Source organism: Artemia sp. Qi Xiang Cuo, chromosome 4, assembly GCF_049724085.1.
Source record: "Artemia sp. Qi Xiang Cuo chromosome 4, ASM4972408v1, whole genome shotgun sequence".
Classification (NCBI taxonomy): domain Eukaryota; kingdom Metazoa; phylum Arthropoda; class Branchiopoda; order Anostraca; family Artemiidae; genus Artemia; species Artemia sp. Qi Xiang Cuo.
Genome location: NC_142797.1, coordinates 84802265 through 84829282, shown reverse-complemented (window position 1 = coordinate 84829282; position 27018 = coordinate 84802265). Strand labels below are relative to the sequence as shown.

The 27018-nt window shown below is 35.0% G+C and overlaps 1 protein-coding gene across 3 annotated transcripts in view; it reads right to left on the bottom strand.

Annotated features, from left to right (window-relative positions):
• bmm (brummer) overlaps positions 1-27018 on the bottom strand; it is a 116492-nt gene that overhangs the window by 78973 nt on the left and 10501 nt on the right. For all 3 annotated transcript variants that reach the window (XM_089088594.1, XM_089088595.1, XM_089088596.1), the window contains exons 3-4: positions 23706-23818; positions 3302-3421 (exon numbers count right to left, since the gene is read on the bottom strand). In XM_089088594.1, coding sequence (XP_088944720.1) covers positions 3302-3421; positions 23706-23818 — 233 coding nt within the window. The remainder of the gene's footprint in view (positions 1-3301; positions 3422-23705; positions 23819-27018) is intronic.

The window sequence follows — 27018 nt, the reverse complement described above, 5'->3', positions numbered from 1 at the left end:
GCCGCCGACGAGAGGCCCGGTCGGACGCCAACGACGTGTCATAACGCCGTTGGCACACCACTGGCACGCCACCGCCGGCAGAGTCGACGGCGTTTGGTCAACTTTAAAGTATTTTTACGGCAAGTCTTTATTGTGTCAACTGTAAAGTCGGAGCTTTTCCTTCTCGTGTGGTTTAGTATTTCGATTTTCCTGATTAGAAATCAAGCAGAGCCTGTACCATCCCCGAATTTTCGGGTATTTCCCCGAAAATCTATGCGTCACCCCGAAAAAAAAATTTGGTTCCCCGAATCCCCGAAAATCAAGCAATCACGGTGCCACCCCTAGTGATTTATCACCAGTGAGTTTCCCTGCCAAATATTACTTTGTATACCATAATTCTTCGCTGCTCTCTTGGTCGTTAATTTTCGTCTCTTTTGTTACATTTCATAAAACCCAGACGTATGCAATATGCTATTGCAAATATTGCAATATACACAGTTCTTAATATATTGACAAAAAACGTATCGGCTGTATGCAATGAGTTTAAATTATTTGGAATGCAGATCCCCGATTGCTATTTCTTACATCATCCATAGTCAAAAATTTTATTTTAAAGTTGAATAGAATTTAAGAACGCATTGACTACTATACAGCTTCAGGCTTTTCTTGGATTTTGAAATTGACAGCCGAAAGATTGTTTCTACAGCTGAATTGTAAGTTTGCAGATTTTTTTTTTCCTTTTTTTAGGTAATATTTTCTTAATTTTTAATACTCAATTATTGAACACCTTATAGAAAATACAATTTTCTTTCTGGAACATTTTTACCCCCCCCCCCCCCCGCCTAAAAAAAACAAAAAAAACAGCCTTGTGTTGAGACAAAATTTAGCTATAGACTAAGCTATGTACAAGGTTGGGGAATTAAAGATTGAACCGGAAGTTACCCCAAAAATATGATTCATGAATAAATCGTAAATTATTGCCTCTAAGGGAGGGGGATAGGGGGCTATCATTTTTAAATGATAATACCTCATTTTTTTTATTGAAAACAGGGATGCCAAAAAGATAATTATTTTTTCATTTAAAGTGGAGACAGAAGAAAATGATATCAAATTCCCTGGGAAACTATTGAAATATTTTGATAGACCCAGGGGCTTCCATTAGGACTTGTTCATTGTCTTGGGTATTTTGCGATTTCTCATAGGCTACTGGCCTTATTTGGCTTTTGTGTGTGCTCCCTTTTAATTCGATTCTTTGGATCTTATGGAATGCCATGGCGTATCTGTCACTCAGTTTTCCAATAATTTGAGGTATATCTGAATAATTTCGACATTTTTGTTGTTGTCTTTGTACCCTTTTACTCATACCCTCAATTTTTTTTTTCAAGGAACACTAAGCTGTTTAACGTTATTTTGCGTGTTTTTTTTTTAACCATATAGTGACCTTGTTAATTATTCAGTAAATAATTTTTCTAATGAATGCTGAGGCGGTATCCTATCAAGGTGGTATCCAGAGGGAGGGGGGGGGGGTAGGGAGGTATTATAGAGGGGGGTAGGTGAAGAACTAGGATGAACATTTCCAACATCTTCCTGGAGCTACTTCAGTCTGCATATTATTTCATTTAATTACACTTAAAACGGATGAGCTTTTCATTTTTTTACCTAAGAAAATAGCTGGCACTTCATTTTTCTTCATAGCGAATAAACTATTGAGTGTTTTTTGTGTCATTGTAATTGAAGTGTTCTCATGTGAAGTGTTCATCGTGTATTTTTCAATTTGATAAATTTACTCCTTTTAGATGCAGTTTATAATTTGACTGATATTAGGGATTTATCAGTGTATAATTTGGAATGAATCCCCAAAAGAAAAAATGAATAATATCCAAAAGAGCAGCCAATAGCGATAAAAAAAAAAAGCAGCAGTTCAGCCTTAGCCTACACTACATATATTCTATAAAAAAGCCAAAAAAAAACTTTAAAAAGCATTTTTTTTAAATTGTTATAAAATACCATTTATTATTAAAAGAAGGCTTCTTAGTAATCCAAAAGACCAAAAAAAAAAAATCAATATCAAATTCTCTCATTTAAGATTTTTTAAATGTGATAAAACAGATATAGGAAAAGGGTATTATGAAAAAAATTAAGCTTCTAAGTTCAAAGTTATAATCAAAGTTTTTACCCAGATAACTAACTAATTTTGTGATACGGTGTTTTGAAGTTTTAAATGCAGTAATGCTCGATGAAAAAAACTACTAATTTTGATAATTATTTATGTTAAGAATACATAGCTAATAGATACTTCAACTACTCGTATTATGCAAGGGTTCTGAAGCGCCACAGCCATTTCGTTTCTACCAGATTTCTACTTCTCTTGATGAATAACGAAGAAGACCAGTTTCCAGTCAGCGACTTTTGAATTTTTGAACTCATGAATAGGCTCGAATCTGTTGTAAATTTAAGCAGTGATTTGAGAAAGACTGATGAAAACATTAATGTTTGCGGTCAACATTGATCCCGCCGGCGTCTTACAGGCGGCGCGGCGTGCTGTTTTTTGCCCCGCCGCCGCCGGTCTTCCCTCATCGGCGCGGCGCCGGGGTCTATTTTTAGTCATAAAATGAGCAATTAGTATTCTATTATTAATACCTTCCAAGTCTAAACAAGACTTAGCAGCTTCCTTATTCATCATGAGCCCTACTCCCTGTCTTAAGGTGGTAAGTGAAATCACCGCTTCATACTCATGTTTTACTGACCTTTTATTCGATCTGTAACCAAAAATAACCTTTTGCAAATATGGGTAATAATGCAATTTTGCATAAATATATGCAACAACATGTAATTTTGTAGTCCAAACATGTGCTTGATGTCACTCTTTTACCAACTCCGAACACTGGGAATCGGGTTTGGCCATTCTTAAATATAAAGTGAAAAACACTTCATGGAAATAAATTCAGTTGTTAGATTCACTATTTTAATAACGTATTTTAATTTCGAAACTTCATGTTTGCACACCTCTCATGACTAGTCGTGGTAAAATGGTAAAATATCTGCACGTGACGACAATAGAAAGACAGTAAAGAGAACCAACGTTGGAGTACTCATGAACTTTTTAGTTTTTACCCCCCCTGTCCAAAAGATAGCAATTAATTCTAGTAGGTTTGTCATTTGAAAGCTTCCTATTGGTTGAAAATGACCGCATAATATTACTTTCAACTAATCAGCGGCATATTCCGCAGACAAACTTTCGAAAAATAATTGAAATAAGCTGAACAGTTTTTCTACGACCTTGAATCACTGGTTAAACACAATTAGAAAGGAGAAAACTTACATCAATGATCTCTTCTTTAGAAACAAAATCTTTAAGGATAACATTTTCACTAGTATAAACACAAGTGACAGATATGTGTAATTTTCCGTTGCACCTCTGAGCGGCATCTTCTGGTAGAACCTGAAAAACAAAAATGAAAATCAACTATTTTTCGATCTGTATCATATTTCCTATGTGTTCTTTGCTTGTGCTGATTTCAGCTAACTTATTTTTATAAATTACCACTTACTTTTTGAATTCTTTACGCAGAGGGGATGGGTTCCCCGCCCACTGCTCTGCGGTGTGATCTTTTTTGTTTTCTTACCAAGTATGTAGCTCCTGTATTTTTGAGGGGGTGGGGGGGGTTAAGAGGGGCCCACAGCCGGAAAATCAAGGGGCACGGGCTATACAATAATAACGCTTTTTAAATTGCTGGGAGGGCAATTGCCCCCTCCCCAAACGACGCCACTGGTTCTTACTCTTGTGCTAGCGCAGAGAGAATAAGGTTTAATATTACGTTACGAATATGGTTTAATATTAGTAAATGCTCATTAAAGTTGCCTTGGTCATTAGTTTGGCTTCGAAACCGTTCAAATGGAGTTGAATCCACATATGAACTGGGAGCATCCATGAGGGATCAAGGATATGAAGCGCACCAGAAAATTATCATGTAATCATAAATTGCCCATACAAAATGCAAGTTCGGTTTAGAATGAAATTAAATAAAAAAAACAAGTTTTTTAAACTGAAAGTAAGGAGCGACATTAAAACTTAAAACGAACAGAAATTATTCCGTACATGAAAGGGGCTGTCCCCTCCTCAACGCCTCGCTCTTTATTCCGTATATGAAAGGGGCTGTCCCCTCCTCAACGCCTCGCTCTTTACGCTAAAGTTTGACTTTCTCACAATTTTTTTTTTTGAACAATAAAAAACTTTAGCGTAAAGAGCGAGGCGTTGAGGAGGGGACAGCCCCTGTCATATACGGAATAAATAGCGAGGCGGTGAGGAAGGGACAGCCCCTTTCATGTACGGAATAATTTCTGTTCGTTTTAAGTTTTAATGTCGCTCCTTACTTTCAGTTTAAAAAACTTGTTTTTTTTATTTAATTTCTGATCGTTTTTTAGTTAATGCAGCTTTTATTTGCATAAAAATTTTACTTTTCTTTTGCTAAATGAATGTCTTTACAAATTAACTTACGTAACTAACTTCTATATTCGTATATTTTTCTTCTGGCAAAAATTCAAAGTTGCAGATTTTTGCAGATATGAGCTTGAAACCTATGTAATAGGGTTTTCTGATACGCTGAATCTGACGTTGTGATTTTCATTAAAATTCTTCCACTTGTAGGGGATGTTTCCCCCTCTTTAAAAAATCGAGTAAATTTCCTCAGGCTTGTTGCCTTTGATGAGTAATACTAAACTTAATAAAATTTATATATTTAGAATCAGCATTATAAACACATTCTTTTGATACATTTATTGACATCAAAATTCCGTTTTTAAAAGTTTCGATTACTATTGAGCCGTATCGCTTGTTTTTTTATTGTTTTTTTTATTACGTATATGTTATTACGTATATGAGGGGGTTCTGCCCTTAGTCAATACCAAGCTCTTTACGTTAAAAGTTAAAAAAAAATTTGATTCACAAACCCCTGAATCACAAAGGCCGTTTAATTAGACGAGAAAGCTCTTTTGAAAGCACTAAAAAAAAACTGTAGCTTAAAGAGCGAGGTATTGACTTGGAGGAGAACCCCCTCACATACGTTATAATTTCTGTTCGTTTTAAGTTCTAATATTCCTTCTTACATTTCAGTTGAAAAAACTTGGTTTTTTTTTATTTAATTTCTGATCGTTTTTTAAATAATGCTTGGAAATCCGGCGCCCCCTTCATAGAAATGTCCCTTACCCCAAAGAAACATCCTCCACGGAAATATTCTCCAGAGTAACTCCCTCCTCTAGCCCCCCTCCAGAAAAAATCCTTCCTGAAAATGGTTGTATACTTCCCAATAACCAATAAATAATGCTGGCAAGTCCGGCGCCCCCTTCATGGCGATTTCCCTTCCCCCCTGAAAACTTCCTTCATGAACAGATCCTCCAACATAACCCTCGACCCACCCTTCCCTCCCACTAGCAGAAAAAAACCTCCTGAAAACTTCTGTATACTTCCGAATAACCAATACTATATGTTAACATTGGGTAAAGTTCATATCTTTTAGCCCTCCCTCTGGGTACTTCGGGGGATTAAGTAATCCCAAAAGACATATTTATCTTATTTTTGACCCTGCTGAACAAAATGGCTATCTCAAAATTTTGATCGGCTGACTTTGGGAAAAAAATAAGCGTGGTTTGGGGCAGAGTTTGCCGCTATTTTTTTTGGTCAGTTAAAACGGGCACTAGAAAGCTTAATTTCCGTCTCAATGAGTCGTCTCACGATCTTCTAGGACTTATGGGTGGAAATGAACACTTCTGGAGCCAAAAAAAAAACAAAAAAAAAAAAAACAAAAACCAACACACAAAAAAACGCATCCGTGATCTTTATTATGGCAAAAAATGCAAAAATCCACATTTTTGTAGATAGGAGCTTGAAACCTCTACAGTAGGGTTCTCTGATACGCTGACTATGGTGGTGTGATTTTCATTAAGTTTCTATAACTTTTAGGGGGTCTTTCCCCCTTTTTTTGAAAATCAGCCAAATTTTCTCAGGCGCGTAACTTTTGATGGGTAGCTCTAAACTTGATGAAAGTTATATATTTGAAATCAGCATTAAAATCTGATTCTTTTGATATATCTATTGGCATCAAAAACCCGTTTTCTAGAGTTTCGGTTACCATTAAGCCGGGTCGCTCCTTACTTACAGTTCGTTACCACGAACTGTTTGATAAGTGTTAATACAAGATTTTGCAATAAATAAATGCTCAATTCTATCGTCTATAGCATTTATAATTTTCTCTTTCTTTCTATTGATCCCTCGCCAACATCTGCTAGAGTGATACTATGATTCCATCATCTCAAAATTACAATAAAATACATCAAAATATTGCTATTCAGGCACAAATCCAGGAGGCCCTGGGCAACTCTTCACCAAAAGAGCCTATCGGGATTTGTTACTATCTCTTCTATGCAGAGCCGTATCCAGGATTTTTTTTTTCGGAGGAGGGGGGGGGGGACCAAGGGAATTTTTTCGGGGGGCTAAAAACCTTAAAAAAAACACCATCAAAATTTGTTTATATTCATTTTTGTTACGTTTTTTACGAGTCGGACAAACATGTCGGGGGGCGGGGCTTCAAACCCCCCTGGATAAGGCCTTGCTCCTATGGTTCTATATTTTCCCTAATTCGCCCATTATTTCCATTTTTGTCTCCCAGCAAAACACCCCCCCCCTCCAGAAAAAAAACAAAGCTTGGTTGCGAAAAAATATATTGAGTGAACACATGTCTTGATTGTAGAGTTGGAAGAGACCATACTAATGCTTGAAACCAAGCCAGAACTCTGAAAAATGAATCCTAAAAAACGGAGGTGTGTTAAAATCTATGGTCACGACAAATTAGGAAAAGAGCGCCAAGAAACAAGTATTGAAGGGTTGGCCACAAGACGGATCTAAAAATCAAATTTCTACGACGCAACTGAGAAAAGGGCGTGATAACAAAACTGTCATAGAAATAATGACCTTGATAAAAGTCGACAGACTTTTTGTATCTTCCTATTTTTTAAATCTTTCGTTCATTTCGAGCTCGATGGATATAAAGGTAACAGGCGCACAATGAGCTTAACTAAGGCCTTAGACACACTTGGCGTTTTTAGAGGTGTATAGGATAGTATTGCGACGTAAACATTGAACGGTAAAAAAGGCTCGGTAAAACAAACGTGGACGGCAGAAATGTCGTTCCAATAATATGGACGGCCAAATAAGCGATCGTTGATTTTAACGCTAAACAAAAAATCGCGAAGAAAGGAAGAAAACGAGTGACGCTATCGCTGACGACTGCTGATGAGAGTGTGTTGGCAGATCGTATATCATAAAAAAAAATTAAGTGATACAAAATTATTTCCTGGGAAGGGAAAGGGCAATTGTAAAGAAAAAAAAAGCTAGATAATTTCATCAGGAAGTTAGAAATGTCAAGGGGTTGGACCCAAGCTAGCCCCTGCCTATAACCCTAATCAAGTCAAAGCCTATTCATCATAAATAAATAAAAAAAAAATCAACTTGTGTGCCCTAAACTAAATACTATCCTGACAAAACTTGAATTCAATTTACATTATTTGTCGTTTTTTCAATTATTTTCAACGAAAACTGGAAGTTTCAGATATATTTATGATTTATTATTTACTTTTCGGGTTAAAATCCAGATCTAATCATGATCTATCAGATCTATTATGATCGACTGATGTTGCAACGATAGAATGTTTACCGCGCAGTGTGTACACGCTAGAGTAGCAACGGCAGAAAAACGCTCTTTAAAACAATATTAGATCACATTTAAAAGCACTTCAAATACCATTCAGGAATTTTTTACCGAGCAAAATATTGAAGAGAATTGGATTTCACAATCCCTTTGATCAAAACCTATACTGAGCAAGCAACCAGCTCGTCAATCTCAGATAAAGAGGCATTGATTGAAATTTCAATAGATTCTTTTCAGCGTTTCGAGTTTAAATATGCAAATCTTACGGTATTATGGGCATTTCCAAAGCTCAGTACTTGTTGAGAGGGTATTGGCAACTCTAGATTTAAGGCTCTACCTGTCAATTCGGTCCCGATTTTGGAAGCTCCGCTCGAATATCCAAGCTCAAAGGGTCTCATTGAGAAGTATTAAGTTTTCTGTTCATAAATGTCCATGCTAAATTGTTTAAAAAATAATAATACAAAATTTTCTGTTGCTCAATGGTCAATGTCTTTGAAATTATGTTAAACAATGTATTCAAGTTATATTTAGTATTGTTGTCAATGTTCTTTTTCTTTCAATTTTTGTGGGGATACTCCATTATGAAACTCTATTTTAAGGGGTAAAGAATTTAGAAAAGGTTGGGAACCATTGGTCTAGACTAGAGGATCGAATCTTCAGAAAATCAAATACTGTACTCGCTTATATACATGGCATTCCATTATTTGCAAGTAATGTTACGGCGACTGGTATTTGAAGAAGTACACTTGGTCTCAGCATGAAGCGAGATTTTTCATTATAAAAAAAAAAACAATAGTTTCCAAACTGATCACGAATAACAAGTTGTATGTCCATTTCCAGGTACCCAGCACCCTACTACCCCCTCACAGGTGTACGGTTCCCATAGTCCAGGCAACGATTCTTGAAAGTTTCAAGCCAATCCACAAAAAGGTTTTCAGGCCATTTTCGGGGGTCCATACTTGTGAACTCCTGCCCCAACTAATAAAGAAAATTTTTACCGTTTTTGGGTCGATTTGGTCATTTAGGGCTCCATTTTTGGAGGATTACTAATTCCGAAATATAATTACTTTTTTATATTAGGATTATTTTGACTTGGGGACATATTTTTAAGTTTCAAGCCACTCAAGTCAAAATTTGGCTTTTCGTTGGGTACTTTCGGGAGAACAATATTTCTTTTAAACTTCTTCTTCTGCCTTGGTGTCTCATCAGTCTAGGGATCCAAGAATTTAATTTCCGAGTCGGTTGGGGGGGGGGGAGAGAATCAGGCCTCATTTCCAGGGGACCAATGCCCTCGAGCATTATTTCTACATACTAGGTTCCTCATGACCCAAGGACAGTACGGCAGTAAGATTGGAACTGATTAGGGACACAAGTTTTTTTTGGCACATTTCTGGCCCTCTAATGCCCTCACCCTCAAAATAAGGTACGTTCTTCTTGGCCCATTGAGCAATCCCTGGAAATATCAGGCCAATCAGACACCCAAGGTCAAAATCAACCCCTTTTCTAGCATAAAACCTGTGTGTAAACAATGGGCAATTTGCATAATGTATGGCCCTTGCCCCAACGACTGTGATGGTTAGTTTGTTCTTGAAGGTATATCTATTGGACCTTTTGACAATTCTGAACAAAACTATTATCTTAAAATGTTGATCCGACACCATGGGGGGACTGAAGGCGTACCAAACACGGTAGCTGGAGGGTTTCGTTACCCCTCAATCACTTTCGACTCTTTAAAGGGCACTATATCTTTAAATTTCAAATCTTTGAGTACTCATCCAATTTTGTCCGAACACCCCTTCCACACGGAGTGGTCGGGGAAAAAAATACATGAGGGGCATATGGCCCTTTACTAAGGCATTGCTGGAGCATTGCCTCTAAGTAATTTCAAAATAAAAAACAAATGTTTACCCAAAGACAAACTTTGCACATCATTTTCATTATCTTTGCACAAGCCAAATATTCAAATTCATTTTTCCATTTAATTTTTTTTTATTTAATATATAGCAAGAATTTAAAATATTGCTTAAAATCAGATTTAAAACAGCGTGAAATAACAGCACGTGATTTTTGATAAAGTGGTAGGAAATACTTCCAAAATTCGCGGTAACGAACATTAAGTAAGGAGCGATTAGGTTCAATAGTTACCGAAACTTAAAAAAAAACTGAATATTGGTAACGGTAGATAAATCCAAAGGACTGAATATTTATGCTAATTTCAAATATGTGTAGTTCATTAAGTTGAATCCATCAAATCAAATATCATAAGCCTGAAAAAACTTACCCAATTTTCCGAAAAAGGAGGGAAGCACCCCAAAAGTCAAGCGATCTTAATGAAAAATCACACCATCACATTCAGGATATCGGAGAAACCTATCGTATGGGTTTCAAGCTCCTATACAAAAATCTAGAATTCTAGATTTTTGACCAGAAGAAAGATCAGGGATGCGTGTTTTGTTTTTTTGTTATTTTTTTCCCAGGGGTGATCGTACCACTGATCGTATCGAACCACTGATCCTAGAAGATCAGGGGAGGGTTCATTTTTAAGGGTAATCAAAAGTTCTAGCGCCCTTTTTAAGTGAACCAAAAGACTGGAGTGCAACTAGCCCCCCTTCTACGCTGCCTTTTGCCCCAAAGACATCCGATCAAAATTTCGATAGCCATTAGATTCAGCATAATTAAAAGGTGTGATAACTATACCTTTGGGGGGTGACATTCCCCCCGTCCAAGGGAAAAGTGCTGTAAGTTACACAATTTGGCCATTGTCCATATATAAGTAGTAACCAAGGTACTATTTTGCGTTCGCCCCCGTACCAAACAGGTTTCTGGTAGGTATAATCTGGTTTGGTGGGTATAGTTTGGTTTGATGGGTATAGTCTGGTTTGATGGGTATAGTCTGGTTTGGTGGGTATAGTCTGGTTTGATGGGTATAGTCTGGTTTGGTTTTTAGGGATTCCCCACCTGTTCCTAAAGAGTGCGAAAAAGATAACAGTCTGAACGGGGGATTACCTGCGAAAATTTGTTTCAACTCCTAGTTTTTCAACCAGTCTTTGTGTTTTAAAGTATAGTGTGTACATGTGTGTAGCAGTTGCTATTATGAAAGTGGAAACTGCAATTCGAAGTGTTTGATCGACATTTAAAAACGGGTAATGAGATTTGCGAATTGGAATATAATATTTTAAATAGAAATGGCTGAAAAGTGTTTTGGGGGAGATGGGATGATTGTGTACTGTATAATACACATGTGATATTTGGACAGTGTTGCCAATTTAAAATAGTTTAACGTTCCCTTCTCCCTCATTTCTGAGGGAAGGGGAGGGGGAGTCAATTTTGGAGGGAAAACCGAAAATACTCAGAATCGAAAATAAATGGGAACTGCCTCATGGGGACGGCGCAGAGGCCCCGCCTGCCCCATTTGCGGCGGCCAGGGGAGGGGGGGTCAATTTTGGAGGGAAAATCAAAATACTCAGAAAAAAAAATAAATGGGGTCAGCCTCAAGAGGAAGGCTCATAGGTCCTTTTGTTACCCCATGTCTGGGGGCAGGGGAGGGGGGGGGCAATTTTGGAGGGAAAATAAAAAATAATCATAATCGAAAATAAAGGGGATCTGCATCAAAGGGAAGGCTCAGAGCCCCTTCGTTCCCCCATTTCTGAGGGCAGGGCAGGGGGAGGGTCAATTTTGGAGGGAAAATCAAAAATACTCAGAATCGAAAATAAATGGGATCTGCCTCAAGGGGAAGGCTCAGAGGCCCTTCGTTCCCCCATTTCTGAGAGCAGGGGAGGGGGGGTCAATTTTGGAGGGAAAACCGAAAATACTCAGAATCAAAAATAAATGGGATCTGCCTCAAGGGGAAGGCTCAGAGGCCCTCCTTCCCCATTTCTGAGGGCAGGGGGGGGGTCAATTTTGGAGGGAAAACCAAAAATACTCAAAATCGAAAATAAATGGGATCTACCTCAAGGGGAAGGCTCAGAGGCCCTTCGTTCCCCCGTTTCTGAGGGCAGGGGAGGGGGGGGGTCAATTTTGGAGGGAAAATCAAAAATACTCAGAATCGGAAATAAATGGGATCTTCCTCAAGGGGAAGGCTCAGAGGCCCTTCGTTCCCCCATTTCTGAGAGCAGGGGGGAGGGAGGGGGTCAATTTTGGAGGGAAAACCAAAAATAATCAGAATCGAAAATAAATGGGAACTACCTCAAGGGCAAGGCTCAGAGGCCCCTCCTTCCTCCATTTCTGAGGGAAGAGGAGGGGGAAGGGGAGGTCAATTTTGGAGGGAAAACCAAAAATACTCAGAATCGAAAATAAACGAGATCTGCCTCAAGGGCAAGGCTCAGAGGCCCCTCCTCCCCCCTCAGAAAAAGATTTAACAAGAAATGTCTGAAAAGAATTTTTTTGGGGGATGGACCGATGACAGATTGGATGTCTCAAACTAGTGATTGCGCTGTACTGTGGTACAAATTGCTTGTCAAAAACCCAAATGAATTAGTTGAAAATAAAGTTTTAACAAGAAATGTCTGAAAAGTTTTTTTTTTGGGGGGTGGGGGCGATGACAGAGTGGATGTCTTAGACTAGTTATAGTGCTGTACTCTGGCATGAATTGCTTTCGAAAACCCGGATGAATTAGTTGAATATAAAGTTTTAACAAGAAATGTCTGAAAAGTATTTTTTTTGGGGGGGGTGAGGGCGATGACAGAGTGGATGTCTTAGACTAGTTATAGTGCTGTGGTACGAATTGCTTGTGCAAAAACCCGGATGAATTAGTTGAAAATAAAGTTTTAACAAGTTTTTCTGAAAAGTATTTTTTGGGGGGTGGGGGCGATGACAGAGTGGATGTCTTAGACTAGTTATAGTGATGTACTCTGGCATGAATTGCTTTTGAAAACCCGGATGAATTAGTTGAAAATAAAGTTTTAACAAGAAGTGTCTGAAAATTATTTTTTTGGGGGGGGTGGGGGCGGTGACAGAGGGGATGTCTTAGACTAGTTATAGTGCTGTACTCTGGCATGAATTGCTTTGTAAAACCCGGATAAATTAGATGAAAATAAAGTTTTAACAAGAAATGTCGGAAAAGTATTTTTTTGGGGGGGATGAGGGCGATGACAGAGTGGATATCTTAGACTAGCTATAGTGCTGTACTGTGGTACGAATTGCTTCTGGAAAACCCGGATGAATTAGTTGAAAATTAAGTTTTAACAAGAAATGTCTGAAAAGTATTTTTTTTTGGGGGGGGGCGATGACACAGTGGATGTCTTAGACAAGTGATAGTGCTGTACTGTGGTACGAATTGCTTGTGAAAAACCCAAATGAATTAGTTGAAAATAAAGTTTTAACAAGAAATGTCTAAAAAGTATTTTTTGGGGGGTGGGAGGCGATGACAGAGTGGATGTCTTAGACTAGATATAGTGCTGTACTCTGGCATGAATTACTTTCGAAAACCCGGATGAATTAGTTGAAATAAAGTTTTAACAAGAAATGTCTGAAAATTATTTTTTGGGGGGTGGGGGCGATGACAGTGGATGTCTTAGACTAGCTATAGTGCTGTACTCTGGCATGAATTGCTTTCGAAAACCCGGATGAATTAGTCGAAATAAATTTTTAACAAGAAATGTCTGAAAAGTATTTTTTGGGGGCTGGCCGCACGGACCGAGGAGATGTCTGATACGAGCGGGCGTGCTGGACTCTGGCATGTAGTGCGTGTGAAAAACTAGGAGAAATTAGTTTAAAATAAAGTTATAAAAGGAAATGTCTGAAAAGTTTTTTTTGGGGGATGGTGCAATGACAAATTAGTAATCCTAGACTAGTTATACTGCGGTACTCTGGCATGAATTGATTTCGGAAACCCTGATGAATTAGTTGAAAATAAAGTTTTAACAAGAAATGTCTGAAAAGTATTTTTTGGGGGGTGGGGCGAAGACAGAGTGGATGTCTTAGACTAGTTATAGTGCTGTACTCTGGCATGAATTGCTTTCGAAAACCCGGATGAATTAGTTGAAAATAAAGTTTTAACAAGTAATGTCTGAAGTTTTTTTTTTTTTGTTAAACACAATTGGCTGAAATAAAATCGGAACTCTTAAAATCACAACTCAAGGTCAGTAAATAATTCCTGTTTTTTTTTTTTTTTTTTTTTTAAAAAACGATTGGCTGAAATAAAATCGGAACTTTTAAAAAAACAACAAATAAAGGTCAGTAAAAAATTCCTTTGTTGTTTTTTTTGTTAAACACGAGCTATTGTAGAAAATAATTTCAAAGTACCAAGTCACATGATAGTTAAGCTATTATAGAAAATAATTTCAAAGTACCAAGTCATATTATAGTTAAGCTAATTTAGAAAATAATTTCAAAATACCAAGTCGCATGATAGTTACGCTATTATAGAAAATAATATAAAAGTACCAAGTCGCATGATAGTTACAGTATTGTAGAAAATAATTTCAAAGCACCAAGTCACATGATAGATACGCTATTGTAGAAAATAATTTCAAAGTACCAAGTCACATGTTTGTTGCGCTATTTTAGAAAATAATTTCAAAGTACCAAGTTACATGATAGTTACGCTTTTGTAGAAAATAATTTCAAAGCACCAAGTCACATGATAGTTATTCTATTATAGAATATAATAACGTGCGCGCACGTAACCTCGTCTAATTTTTTTTTTTTCATAATTTCCTGAATTAAATTTCTTGGTACTTTGAAATTATTTTCTACAATAGCGTAACTATCATGTGACTTGGTACTTTTAAATTATTTTATACAAAAGCGTAACTATACTGTGACTTTGTACTTTTGAAATTATTTTCTATAATAGCGTAATTATCATGTGACTTGCTACTTTGAAATTATTTTCTACAATAGTGTAACTATCCTGTGACTTTGTACTTTGAAATTATTTTCTATAATAGTGTAACTATAATGTGACTTGGTAGTTTGAAATTATTTTCAATAATAACGTAACTATGATGTGACTTGGTATTTTGAAATTTTTTTCTACAATGAGCGTAACTATCATGTGACTTGGTACTTAGAAATTATTTTTCTATAATAGCGTAACTATCATGTGACTTTGTAGTTGGAAATTATTTTCTATAATAACGTAACTATCTAGTGACTTTTTAATTTTATTTTTTTTTATATAATAGATTAATATCAATAGACTTTGCAATTTTATATTATTTTCTACAAAAGTGTAACTATCATGTGACTTGGTACTTTTAAATTATTTTCTACAAAAGAGTAAATATCTATTAACTTGGTAGTTTGAAATTGTTTTCTAGAATAACGTAACTATCATGTGACTTGGTAATTTAAAATTATTTTCTACAAGAGGGTAACTATCATGTGACTTGGTACTTTGAAATTATTTTCTAAAATAGCGTAACTATCATGTGACTTGGTACTTTGTAATTATTTTCTACAATAGCGTAAATATCATGTGACTTGGTACTTTGAAATTACTTTCTATAATATTGTAACTATCATGTGACTTGGTACTTTGAAATTATTTTCTATAATAGTGTAACTATCATGTGAGTTGGTACTTTGTAATTATTTTCTAAAATAGTTTAACTATCATGTGACTTGTTACTTTGAAATTATTTTCTACAATAGAGTAACTATCATGTGACATGGTACTTTGAAATTATTTTCTACAATAGCGTAACTATCCTGTGACTTGGTACTTTGAAATTATTTTCTATAATAGCTTAACTATCATGTGACTTCGTAATTTAAAATTATTTTCTATAATATCGTAACTATTATGTGATTTGGTACTTTCAAATTATTTTCTACAATAGCGTAACTATCATGTGACTTGGTACTTTGAAATTATTTTCTACAATAGCTTAACTATCATTTGATATGGTACTTTGAAATTACTTTCTATAAAAACATAAATATAATGTGATATGGTTCTTTGAAATTATTTTCTGCAATAGCGGAACTATCAAGTGACTTTTTATTGTTAAAATTTATTATTCAGTCGAGTGAATAAAATGCTAGTCTGCAATTATTAATTATTTTCTACAAAAGTTAAGCTATCATTGGACTTATTACTTTGAAATTATGTTATAAAATTTAGTAACTCTCACGTGACTTGGAACTTAAAAATTATTTTTTAAAATAGCGTAACTTTAAAGTTAGTTGGTACTTTGAAGTTATTTTCTAAAAAAGCGTAACTATAATGTGACTTGGTACTTTGAAATTATTTTCTACAAAAGCGTAACTATCATGTGACATGGTACTTTGAAATTATTTTCTACAATAGCGTAACTATCATGTGACTTGGTACTTTGAAATTATTTTCTACAATAACGTAACTATAATTTGACTTGGTACTTTGAAATTATTTTCTACAAAAGTGTAACTATCATGTGACTTGGTACTTTGAAATTATTTTCTACACTAGCATAACTATCATGAGACATGGTACTTCGAAATCATTTTCTACAAAAGCGTAACTATCATGTGACTTGGTACTTTGAAATTATTTTATACAAAAACGTAAATATCAAGTGACGGGGTACTTTGAAATGATTTTCTACATAAGCTTAACTATCATGTGAATTGGCAGTTTGAAATTATTTTCTACAAAATCGTAACTATACTGTGAATTGATACTTTTAAATTATTTTCTACAATAACTTAACTATCATGTGACTTGGTACTTTGAAATTATTTTCTATAAAAGCGTAACTATCATGTGAGTTGGTACTTTGATATTATTTTCTATAATAGCGTAATTATCATGTGACATGGTACTTTGAAATTATTTTCTACAAAAGTGTAACTATCTTGTGACTTGGTACTTTGTAATTATTTTCTACAATAGCGTAACTATCATGTGACTTGGTACTTTGAAATTATTTTCTACAATAGCGTAACTATTATGTGACTTGGTACTTTGAAATTTTTTTCTAAAATAGAGTAAATCTCCTGTGACTTGGTACTTTGAAATTATTTTTCTATAATAGCGTAACTATCATGGGACTTGGTACTTTGAAATTATTTTCTATAATAGCGTAACTATCCTGTGACTTGGTACTTTTAAATTATTGTATATAATAGCGGAAATCTCACGTGACTTGGTACTTTGATATTATTTTCTACAGTAGTGTAAGTATCAATAGACTCGGTACTTTGAAATTATTTTCTACATAAGTGAAACTATACTTTGACTTGGTACTTTGAAATTATTTTCTACAATAGCGTAACTATCATGTGACTTGGTACTTTGAAATTATTTTCTATAATAACCTAACTATCATGTGACTTGGTACTTTGAAATTATTTTCTACAATATCGTAACTATCATGTGACTTGGTACTTTGAAATTATTTTCTACAATAGCGTGACTATAATGTGACTTGGTACTTTGATATTATATTAAATTATATCGTAATCATAAATCGCGTATTGACTTCGTATTCACTTTCTGAAGTAGCTTATCATTTATGTGAATTGGTTATTCCAAATTATATTATGCATGAGTGCAAATAAAAAGTGCCTTGGTCCTTTGTTACACTTATATCCAATAGCTAAACTGTCATTTGAGGAGGTACTTGTAAATTATCTTCTACATAAGCATTACTATCTTGTGAGATGGTACTTTAAAATTATTTTCTGTACTAGCGTGACTATCCTGTGACTTGGTAATTTGAAATTATTTTCTATAATATCATAACTATCATGTGTCTTGGTACTTTGAAATTAATTTATACAATCGCACAACTATCATGTGTCTTGGTACTATGAAATTATTTTTTACAATAGCGTAACTATCATATGACTTGGTACTTTGAAATTGTTCTCTATAATATATTAACTATATTGTGACTTGGTACTTTGAACTTATTTTCTATACTAAAGTAACTATAATATGATTTGGTACTTTGAAATTATTTTCTGCAAAAGCGTAAATATCATGTGACTTGGAACTGTGAAATTATTTTCTACAAAAACGTAACTATAATGTGACTTGGTACTTTGAAATTATTTTCTATAATAGCGTATCTATATTTTGAAATGGTACTTTTAAATTATTTTATACAATATCATAACTATCGCGTGACTTGTTACTTTGAAATTATTTTTTACAATATCTTAACTAAAATGTGACATGGTACTTTGAAATTATTTTCTAAAAAAGAGAAACTATAATTTGACGTCGTACTTGGAAGTTATTTTCTACAAAAGCGTAACTATCATGTGACATGGTTCTTTGAAATTATTTTCTAAAAAAGCGGAACTATCATGTGAGTTCGTACTTGGAAATTATTTTCTAAAATAGAGTAACTATAATGTGACTTTGTACTTTGAAATTAGTTTCTATAATATCGTATCTATCATATGATATACTAATTTGAAACTACTTTCTATAAAAGCGTAACTATAATGTGATTTGGTACTTTGAAATTATTTTCTATATTAGAGTAAGTATCATTTGACTTGGTAATTTGAAATTATTTTCTACAAAAGCGTAACTATCATGTGACTTGGTACTTTGAAATTATTTTCTACAATAGCGTAACTATAATGTGACTTGGTACTTTGAAATTATTTTCTACAATATCGTAACTATAATGTGACTTGTTACTTTTAAATTATTTTCTACAAAAGCGTAACTATCATGTGACTTGGTACTTTGAAATTATTTTCTACAAAAGCTTAACTATCATGTGACATAGTACTTTGAAATTATTTTCTAAAAAAGCGTAACTATCATATGACTTGTTACTTTGAAATTATTTTCTACAATAAAGTAACTATAATGTGACTTGGTAGTTTGAAATTATTTTCTATAATAGCGTAACTATCATGTGACTTGGTACTTTGAAATTATTTTCTACAATAGCGTAACTATCATGTGACTTGGTACTTTGAAATTATTTTCTATAATAGCGTAACTATCATGTGACTTGGTACTTTGAAATTATTTTCTACAATAGCGTAACTATCATGTGACTTAGTACTTTGAAATTATTTTCTACAAAAACGTAACTATCATGTGACTTGGTACTTTGAAATTATTTTCTACAAAAGCGTAACTATCATGTGACTTGGTACTTTGAAATTATTTTCTACAAAAGTGTAACTATCATGTGGCATAGCACTTTGAAATTATTTTCTAAAAAAGCGTAACTATCATTTGACTTGGTACTGTGAAATTATTTTCTACAATAAAGTAACTATAATTTGACTTGGTACATTGAAATTAATTTATACAATATCATAACTATCATGTGACTTGGTACTTTGAAATTATTTTCTATAATAGCGTAACTATCATGTGACTTGGTACTTTTAAATTATTTCCTACACAAGTGTAACCATAATTTGACTTGGTCCTTTGAAATTATTTAATATAAAAGTGAAAATATAAAATTACTTTGTAGATTTATAATAATTGATAAAATCGAGAACCAATAATTTTACAGGTTACAATGACATTATTTTCTACAATAGCTTAACTTTCATCTCAGTTGTTACTTTTAGATTATTTTCTATAATATCGTAACAATCATTTAACTGGGGACTTGGATACTATTTTCTACAATAGCGTAACAATAATTTGAGTTGATACTTTTAATCAAATTTCAACAATATAGTAAATATCATCTGACTTGGTACTTTTAAATTATTTTCTATAATAGAGTAACTATCATGTGACTTGGTACTTTGAAATTATTTTTTACATAAGTTTAACTATCATGTGTCATGGTACTTTGAATTTATTTTCTACACTTGGTACTTTGAAATTATTTTCTACAATAGCGCAACTATAATGTGACTTGGTACTTTGAAATTATTTTCTAAAATAGCGTAACTATCAAGTGACTTGGTTCTTTGAAATTTTTTTCTACAATAGCGTAACTATCATGTGACTTGGTACTTTTAAATTATTTTCTATAATAGCGTAACTATCATGCGACTTGGTACTTTGAAATTATTTTCTACAATAGCGTAACTATAATGTGACTTGGTACTTTAAAATTATTTTCTATAATAGCGTAACTATGCGTATTTAAAGTAGTATACTTTTTTCTACAATAACGGATCAATCAGGTGACAATGAACTTTTATATCATTTTCTACGATAGCGTAAATTTAATGTAACATGGCACTTTGTAATTATTTTCTTCAATATCGTCTAACTAAAGTGAATTGTTAGTATGTTAATATAAACTACAATTGCGATACTATAACGTGAGTTGGTACTTTTAAATTATTCTCACCAAAAGTGTAACTATTATGTGACTTGGTACTTTGAAATTATTTTCTACAATAGCGTAACTATAATGTGACTTGGTACTTTTAAATTATTTTCTACAATAGAGGAACTATCATTTGACTTGATACTTAGTAATTATTTTCTACAATAGCGTAACTATCAAGTGACATGGTACTTTGAAAATTTTTTCTAAAGTAGCGTAACTATCATGTGACTTGGTACTTTTAAATTATTTTCAATAATAGCGTAACTATCATGCGACTTGGTACTTTGAAATTATTTCCTACAATAGCGTAACTATCATGTGACTTGGTACTTTAAAATTATTTTCTATAATAGCGTAACTATCATGTGACTTGGTACTTTGAAATTATTTTCTACAATAGCTCGTGTTAAAAAAAAAACAACAAAGGAATTATTTACTGACCTTTAGTTGTTGTGATTTTAAAAGTTCCGCTTTTATTTCAGCCAATCGTGTTCGTTTTCGAAAGCAATTCATGCCAGAGTACAGCACTATAACTAGTCTAAGACATCCCCTGTCATCGCCCCCACCCCCCAAAAAAAAATACTTTTCAGACATTTCTTGTTAAAACTTTATTTTCAACTAATTCATCCAGGTTTTCGAAAGCAATTCATGCCAGAGTACAGCACTATAACTAGTCCAAGACATCCACTCTGTCATCGCCCCCACCCCCCAAAAAAATACTTTTCAGAAAAACTTGTTAAAACTTTATTTTCAACTAATTCATCCAGGTTTTTCACAAGCAATTCGTACCACAGCACTATAACTATTCTAAGACATCCCCTCTTTCATCACCCACATCCCCAAAAAAAATTATTTTAAGACATTTCTTGTTAAAACTTTATTTCAACTAATTCATCTGGGTTTTTTAAACAAACTCATGCCAGAGTACAGCAATATAACTATTCTAAGATCTCCACTCTGGCCTCGCCCCCTCCCCCAAACAAAATCTTTCCAGAAATTTATTGCTAAAACTTTATTTTCAATTAATTCATTTGTGTTTTTCTCAAGTAATTCGTACCACAGTACAGCACTATTACTAGTCCGAGACATTCAACCTGTCATCGCGCCATCCTCCAAAAAAAATACTTTTCAGAAATTTCTTGTTAACTTTTTCTGAGGGGAAGGAGGGGCTTCTGGGCCTTACCTTTGAGGCCGATCCCATTCATTTTCGATTCTGAGTATTTTTGGCTTTCCCTCCAAAATTGACCTCCCCTCCCCCCTCCTCTTCCCTCAGAAATGGAGGAAGTAGGGGCCTCTGAGCCTTGCCCTTGAGGTAGATCCCATTTATTTTCGATTCTGAGTATTTTTGGTTTTCCCTCCAAAATTGAGCCCCCCCCTCCCCCTACTCTCAGAAATGGGGGAACGAAGGGCCTCTGAGCCTTCCCCTTGAGGAAGATCCCATTTATTTTCGATTCTGAGTATTTTTGATTTTGCCTCCAAAATTGACCCCCCCCCTCCCCTGCCCTCAGAAACGGGGGAACGAAGGGCCTCTGAGCCTTCCCCTTGAGGCAGATCCCATTTATTTTCGATTTTGAGTATTTTTGTGTTTCCCTCCAAAATTGACCCCCCCCCCCTGCCCTCAGAAATGGGGGAAGGAGGGGCCTGAGGCTTGCCCTTGAGGTAGATCCCATTTATTTTCGATTCTGAGTATTCTTGGTTCTCCCTCCAAAATTGACCCCCCTCCCCTGCTCTCAGAAATGGGGGAACTAAGGGCCTCTGATCCTTGCCCATGTGGAAGATCCCATTTATTTTCGTTTCTGAGAATTTTTTTTTTTCACTCCAAAATTGACCCCCCCCCTTCCCTGCCCTCAGAAACGGGGTAACGAAGGGCCTCTGAGCCTTCCCCTTGAGGCAGATCCCATTTATTTTCGATTCTGAGTATTTTCGGTTTTCCCTCCAAAATTGACCCCCCCCCCTCCCTTGCCCTCAGAAATGGGGGAACGAAGGGAACGTTAAACTATTTTAAAATGACAACTGTCCAAACATCAAATTTATATTATACAGTACACAATCACCCCATCTCCCCCAAAACACTTTTCAGCCATTTCTAGTTAAAAAATTGTATTCCAATTCGCAAATCTCATTACCCTTTTTAAACGTCAATCAAACAATTCTGATTGTAGTGTCCAAGTTTTTAATAACAAAGCCTACACTCATGTACACACTATGCTTTCAAAAAACCAGTCTGGTTGAAAAACTTGGAGTTGAAACAAATTTGTGGGGGAATCCCCCGTTCATACTGTTATCTTTTTTGCAATGTTTAGGAACAGGCGGGGAATCCCTAAAAACCAAACCAGACTATACCCATCAAACCAGACTATACCCATCAAACCAGACTATACCCACCAAACCAGATTATACCCACCAAACCAGATTGTACCCACCAAACCAGATTATACCCACCAAACCAGATTATACCTACCAGAAACCTGTATGGTACAGGGGCGCATGCAAAGTAGTACCTTGGTTACTACTTATATAGTATTTGTTACTGGGTAATGTATGGAAATTTTTCATGGGGGGGGGGGGGTATTTTCTACGGGGAGGGGGATTTCCATGGGAAGAATTTCCTGTGGGGAGGAAAGATTCCGAGGGAACTTTTGCAATGAGCGATGGAAGGGGATTTCCGGGCACGATTTGAAAAACGGTCAGAAATTAAATTAAAAAACAAGTTTTTTCAACTGAAAGCAAGAAGCAGCATTATAACTTAAAACGAACAGATTTTTCTGGTTAAGAGGGGGACTCCCCCTTCCTCAATCCACTCTCTTTACGCTAGTTAGACTTTTTGTCAAAATCCCTTAAGAACGACTTTTCAAACACGAGACCCGTTGAAGGTAAATGAGAATATTTTCAAAGAACTTAAAAGACTTCAGCGTAAAAAGTGAGGGTTGACGAAGAGGCGGCCCCCATCATATACGGAATAATTTCGGTTCGTTTTAAGTTTAATGTTGCTCCTTGCGTTCAGATGAAAAAACTTTTATTTAATTTAATTTTTCCCAGTAACAGAACTTTGAACCTCTGACCCTTCTTCACTTATCCTACGAGTTAATCTTAAATTTTAAAACCTTGGTATGCAAATATTGACCTAGCAAGTAGCCCACTGAGACAATTAAGGAGGAGGTATCTTGAAGTAATAATACTTCTACAACTAAAAATCCTAACAGTACTCAGCCCAGTCTTTACTTGACTTTTATTTACATAATAAACTAAAATATAAACTATTACAGATATAAATCACTACGCTAGGGAAAAATTTAAATTTTGCTAATGCGTAGCGATTAACTACATAAACATTCCTAAAGTCATCCTAAATTAATTAAAAAAAAAACTACATAAATATTCCTAGAAGCATCCTAGACTAATTAAAATAATAATATAAAGGGAAAAAAAGAAGAAGAAAAAAGTCAATCACCTTCTCTCAAAACACCCCCAGGGTAACAACAACCGACATCTAAATACAACTCCATCCACCCCACCCTTTCAACCACCTGCTCCTCTCCATAGCCTTATAACCCACTCACATCCCCCCCCCAAAAAAAAAACTAATTCCCCAAGAAATACTCTTTTAATCTTTTTTTTAACTGTGGGAGATGCTCAGTCCTCCAAACACTCACAGGAAGCGAATTCCATACAGAAGGGCCAAGATAGCTTCCAAGAAGGATCAACCACCTTAAGTCAATTGAGCTGTAGTTCCTCTCCCCTATCCCACTATTGAAGGATGTGAAAATAATGCAGTGAAAATGTTGACAGTGAAATACTATACTGTCAAAAAAATACATACCCTTCGCATGGTAGACCTTACATGCTCATCGACATTTAATGACGGACTAAAAGGACCAAGAATCTTACTCCGTGCCATAGAAGCTATTTCCAATACATCTTTCGTTATGAAATCTGAAATATATTCATTTTAGGAAAACTTCATACCGTTTTGCTATGAAAAATGAAAGCTCACGTAGTCAGGACACAGGTACTATAATCATACACGTAGTCCTACGCATGATTCTTTTTCCGGAAGGGGGGGGGGGAATGGTATTTGGGTGCAATCATAAAAAAATTATTTAATAATTTAATAAGAAGTACCCAGAAATTCTAAAAATTTAGCATGTGGGCGGGCAAGATCCCCCCTTGGCGGTCATGGCCTTTCTTGCCCCCGAGGTAAAATATTAATTAGAGCACCCCCCCCCCTGTGTTCCACAAATTTTCAGGCCAAATGCTAACGGAATTTGCACTTGTTAACAAAATCATTTTCAATTTATTAATTAATAGTTTATGCTTTAATTATTTTTAACTTATTAAATAAATTATTCAGTTATTGAATTATTATAAATCATTTTAATTTTCTAAATGTTTTTATTAATTAATTCATAATTTTTTTATTATTTTCATTCATTAACTGCGCCCTCTAATTTATTTTAACAAAAATAAATTTCAAAATTAGAAAATAATTATAGCCGATAGATTATTTATTTGAAAATTTGCTCTCCCAAAGTTTCTGTGCCCAGGGCAAGTATCCCTCCCTGTACCATCACTAAAACTGCTTCTATCCCCCCCCCCCCCTGTCCCATCCCTAAAACTTCTTCTAACCACCCCTCCTCCCATGCGTACATCCCTCATTGCGATATATTCCAAGGCAATCGAGTACTCGATAACTTCATCGGCGTATTTTACAAGTAAATAGTAACCGTTCGAAATTGGATGTAAAGATCGAAGATTCAATAACGTCAAGTGGACAATTCCTTCTTCGTTTGATCCCATTTTTAACTATTACTTGGCATAATAGCCCAAACTCAAAATGTCTCAAATTTGTCTCAAAATAGTTCTCAAATTTGACCTGCAACAAAAGGAACAAAATAAATATCAATTTGAGCGCTGCTGGTATATGCAAACACCAATGGGATACTGGGATTTTTCTTCTAAAAATCTGGGAATTAACTTTCTTAGAATTTCATAATATTTTATTTGAGCGGTTTCTTGAAAGTTTCAGTCATCTGGCTCGCCTACTTTTTTTTAAATATCCAAGAGAGTTTGTTTGGAAAGTGGTTGTTCACACTACTGTATTGTGACAAAAGATCTAACCCAATCTTTAAATCGAAGAAATGCTGGGATAAAACAATAGATTGGATGGAACAAAATGTTTCTATACATTGGTTATATTTGAAATGAAGTTTTTTTAGGGTTCTAAAAGCAAGAGTTTTGCCAGGAAATGCCCGATTTTCATCTTAGCCTAATATTGGCTGAAGTACTTTTTGTTGTGGGCTTGGCCTTATTTTATCCTCCCCCCCCCCTAAAAAAAACACAAAACTTATTTCCGATTTATTCCAGTTTTCAGTCACCCACTTATTTTTCTAATTAATCCCCACCACCAAAATAATTCCTTCGTAAGTATCTGACCTAGGACAATAGCCTACAGTACTTTCAGAGCTGCATAGTGGAGTGTTCAGTGGGGAGGGCGGTCATTCGTGCCAATATCAGAAAAAGAAGAACCTACAGCAAAAATGGCTGCATGGTGGCAGACTTCTTCTGATTTTTTTCCTTCTAATCTTCAAGAAAATTCAAGGTTCGTGCAAGTTTTATATATGCAGTACGGCACTAATCTATCTATCAAAAACTCACTTCTCAGAGAATTTAGCTTTATAAGACGCCCAAAATTATCAAATACATGAATAATTGTCAAAACCAAAAAAGAAAGGTAATTGTACGAATACGAATAGATAGCCAAAGATAGATAAGTGTATTAAAGCCAAAAATATGGTCATGAACACAAAAAGAGCATAAAATATAATAAACATACATTGGGGATCATCATAAAAAGCACAAATATAATGAACTTGCATCAGCCATCATCAACAAACACTTAAATGAAACATACCCTTAAAAACAAGTTTTTTTTCGACTTAAAGCAAGGAACAGCAATACAACTTAGAACTAATAGACATTAATCCATATATGTGGGAGAGAGGTGCTGCCCCTTCATCGGCCATCTCTCGTTACGCTAAAATTTGGCCTTTTGTCATAATTCTTTAAGAAAGACGGCTCAAACACAAGAGCCGTTGAATTTTAATAAGAAATGTTTAGCAAGAACTTTAAGACACCCTCCCCCCACTTTTTCTTACTATCGGCTGAAAAAATTGTGTTTTTTTTTAAATTTAATTTCAACTCAACACTTTAGAACAAAAGAGAAATGCAATGCAATTCCTCGTTCAATACTCTTTGCACATATATTTATCCCTACCGCTTGTTTATAAAAGAACCATAAATAAGAATTATATTTGAAGTGACGTCACTTTGGCTCGTATTTCCACCCACTTAAGAATTAACTTGGAATTAGCCCCTCATTTTAAAGTTCTTCATTTTAGTTTCATAAACCTGATACAAATTGAAAATAAGTTAAGCTTTACTCGTTTTACTTAACAAAATTTCCAGATGCCTTGCTATTCTACAAATAAACTGCTTGCTATTCTACAACCTACAAATAATATTCAAAATAGATAAAAACGATAGCGTGACGTCCCTGACCTAAGACTAAGCTTTTACTGTTGCAGGGCATAAGGTAACATTGATCCTACAAAAGGCAAATTATAACTGCTTTATCAGGTTTTTCTCTTATAAGCGATGTTATGCTAACGAATTTTTATCATTGGTACACACAGGTCTTGGCTTTAAGGAAGTCATTTTTTTTTCTCTGAAAGACAGAAGGGAAAAAAATAATTTTTAGGGACCACATCATTTAGTCTAAGTGGGAAGGGAAGTCATTCATATCAATGTAAAAAAAGGGAGAATCCCCAGATATTATCGCATGATGGTAAACTTTTCCTGTAGTTTTTTTTTTCTAATCTTCAATGAGATTTAAGGTTCGTGCTTATGTGGTCTTCGAAAAGCGTTCAATGATGTATTCCTATCAACATGAGATACGGACAAATACGGACATGAGATACGGACAAATACGGACATGAGATACGGACAAATACAGTCATGAGATACGGACAAATACGGACATGAGATACGGACAAATACGGACATGAGATACGGACAAATACGGACATGAGATACGGACAAAATGCATCCTGGGAGCAGATGTCAATAAAGATAAC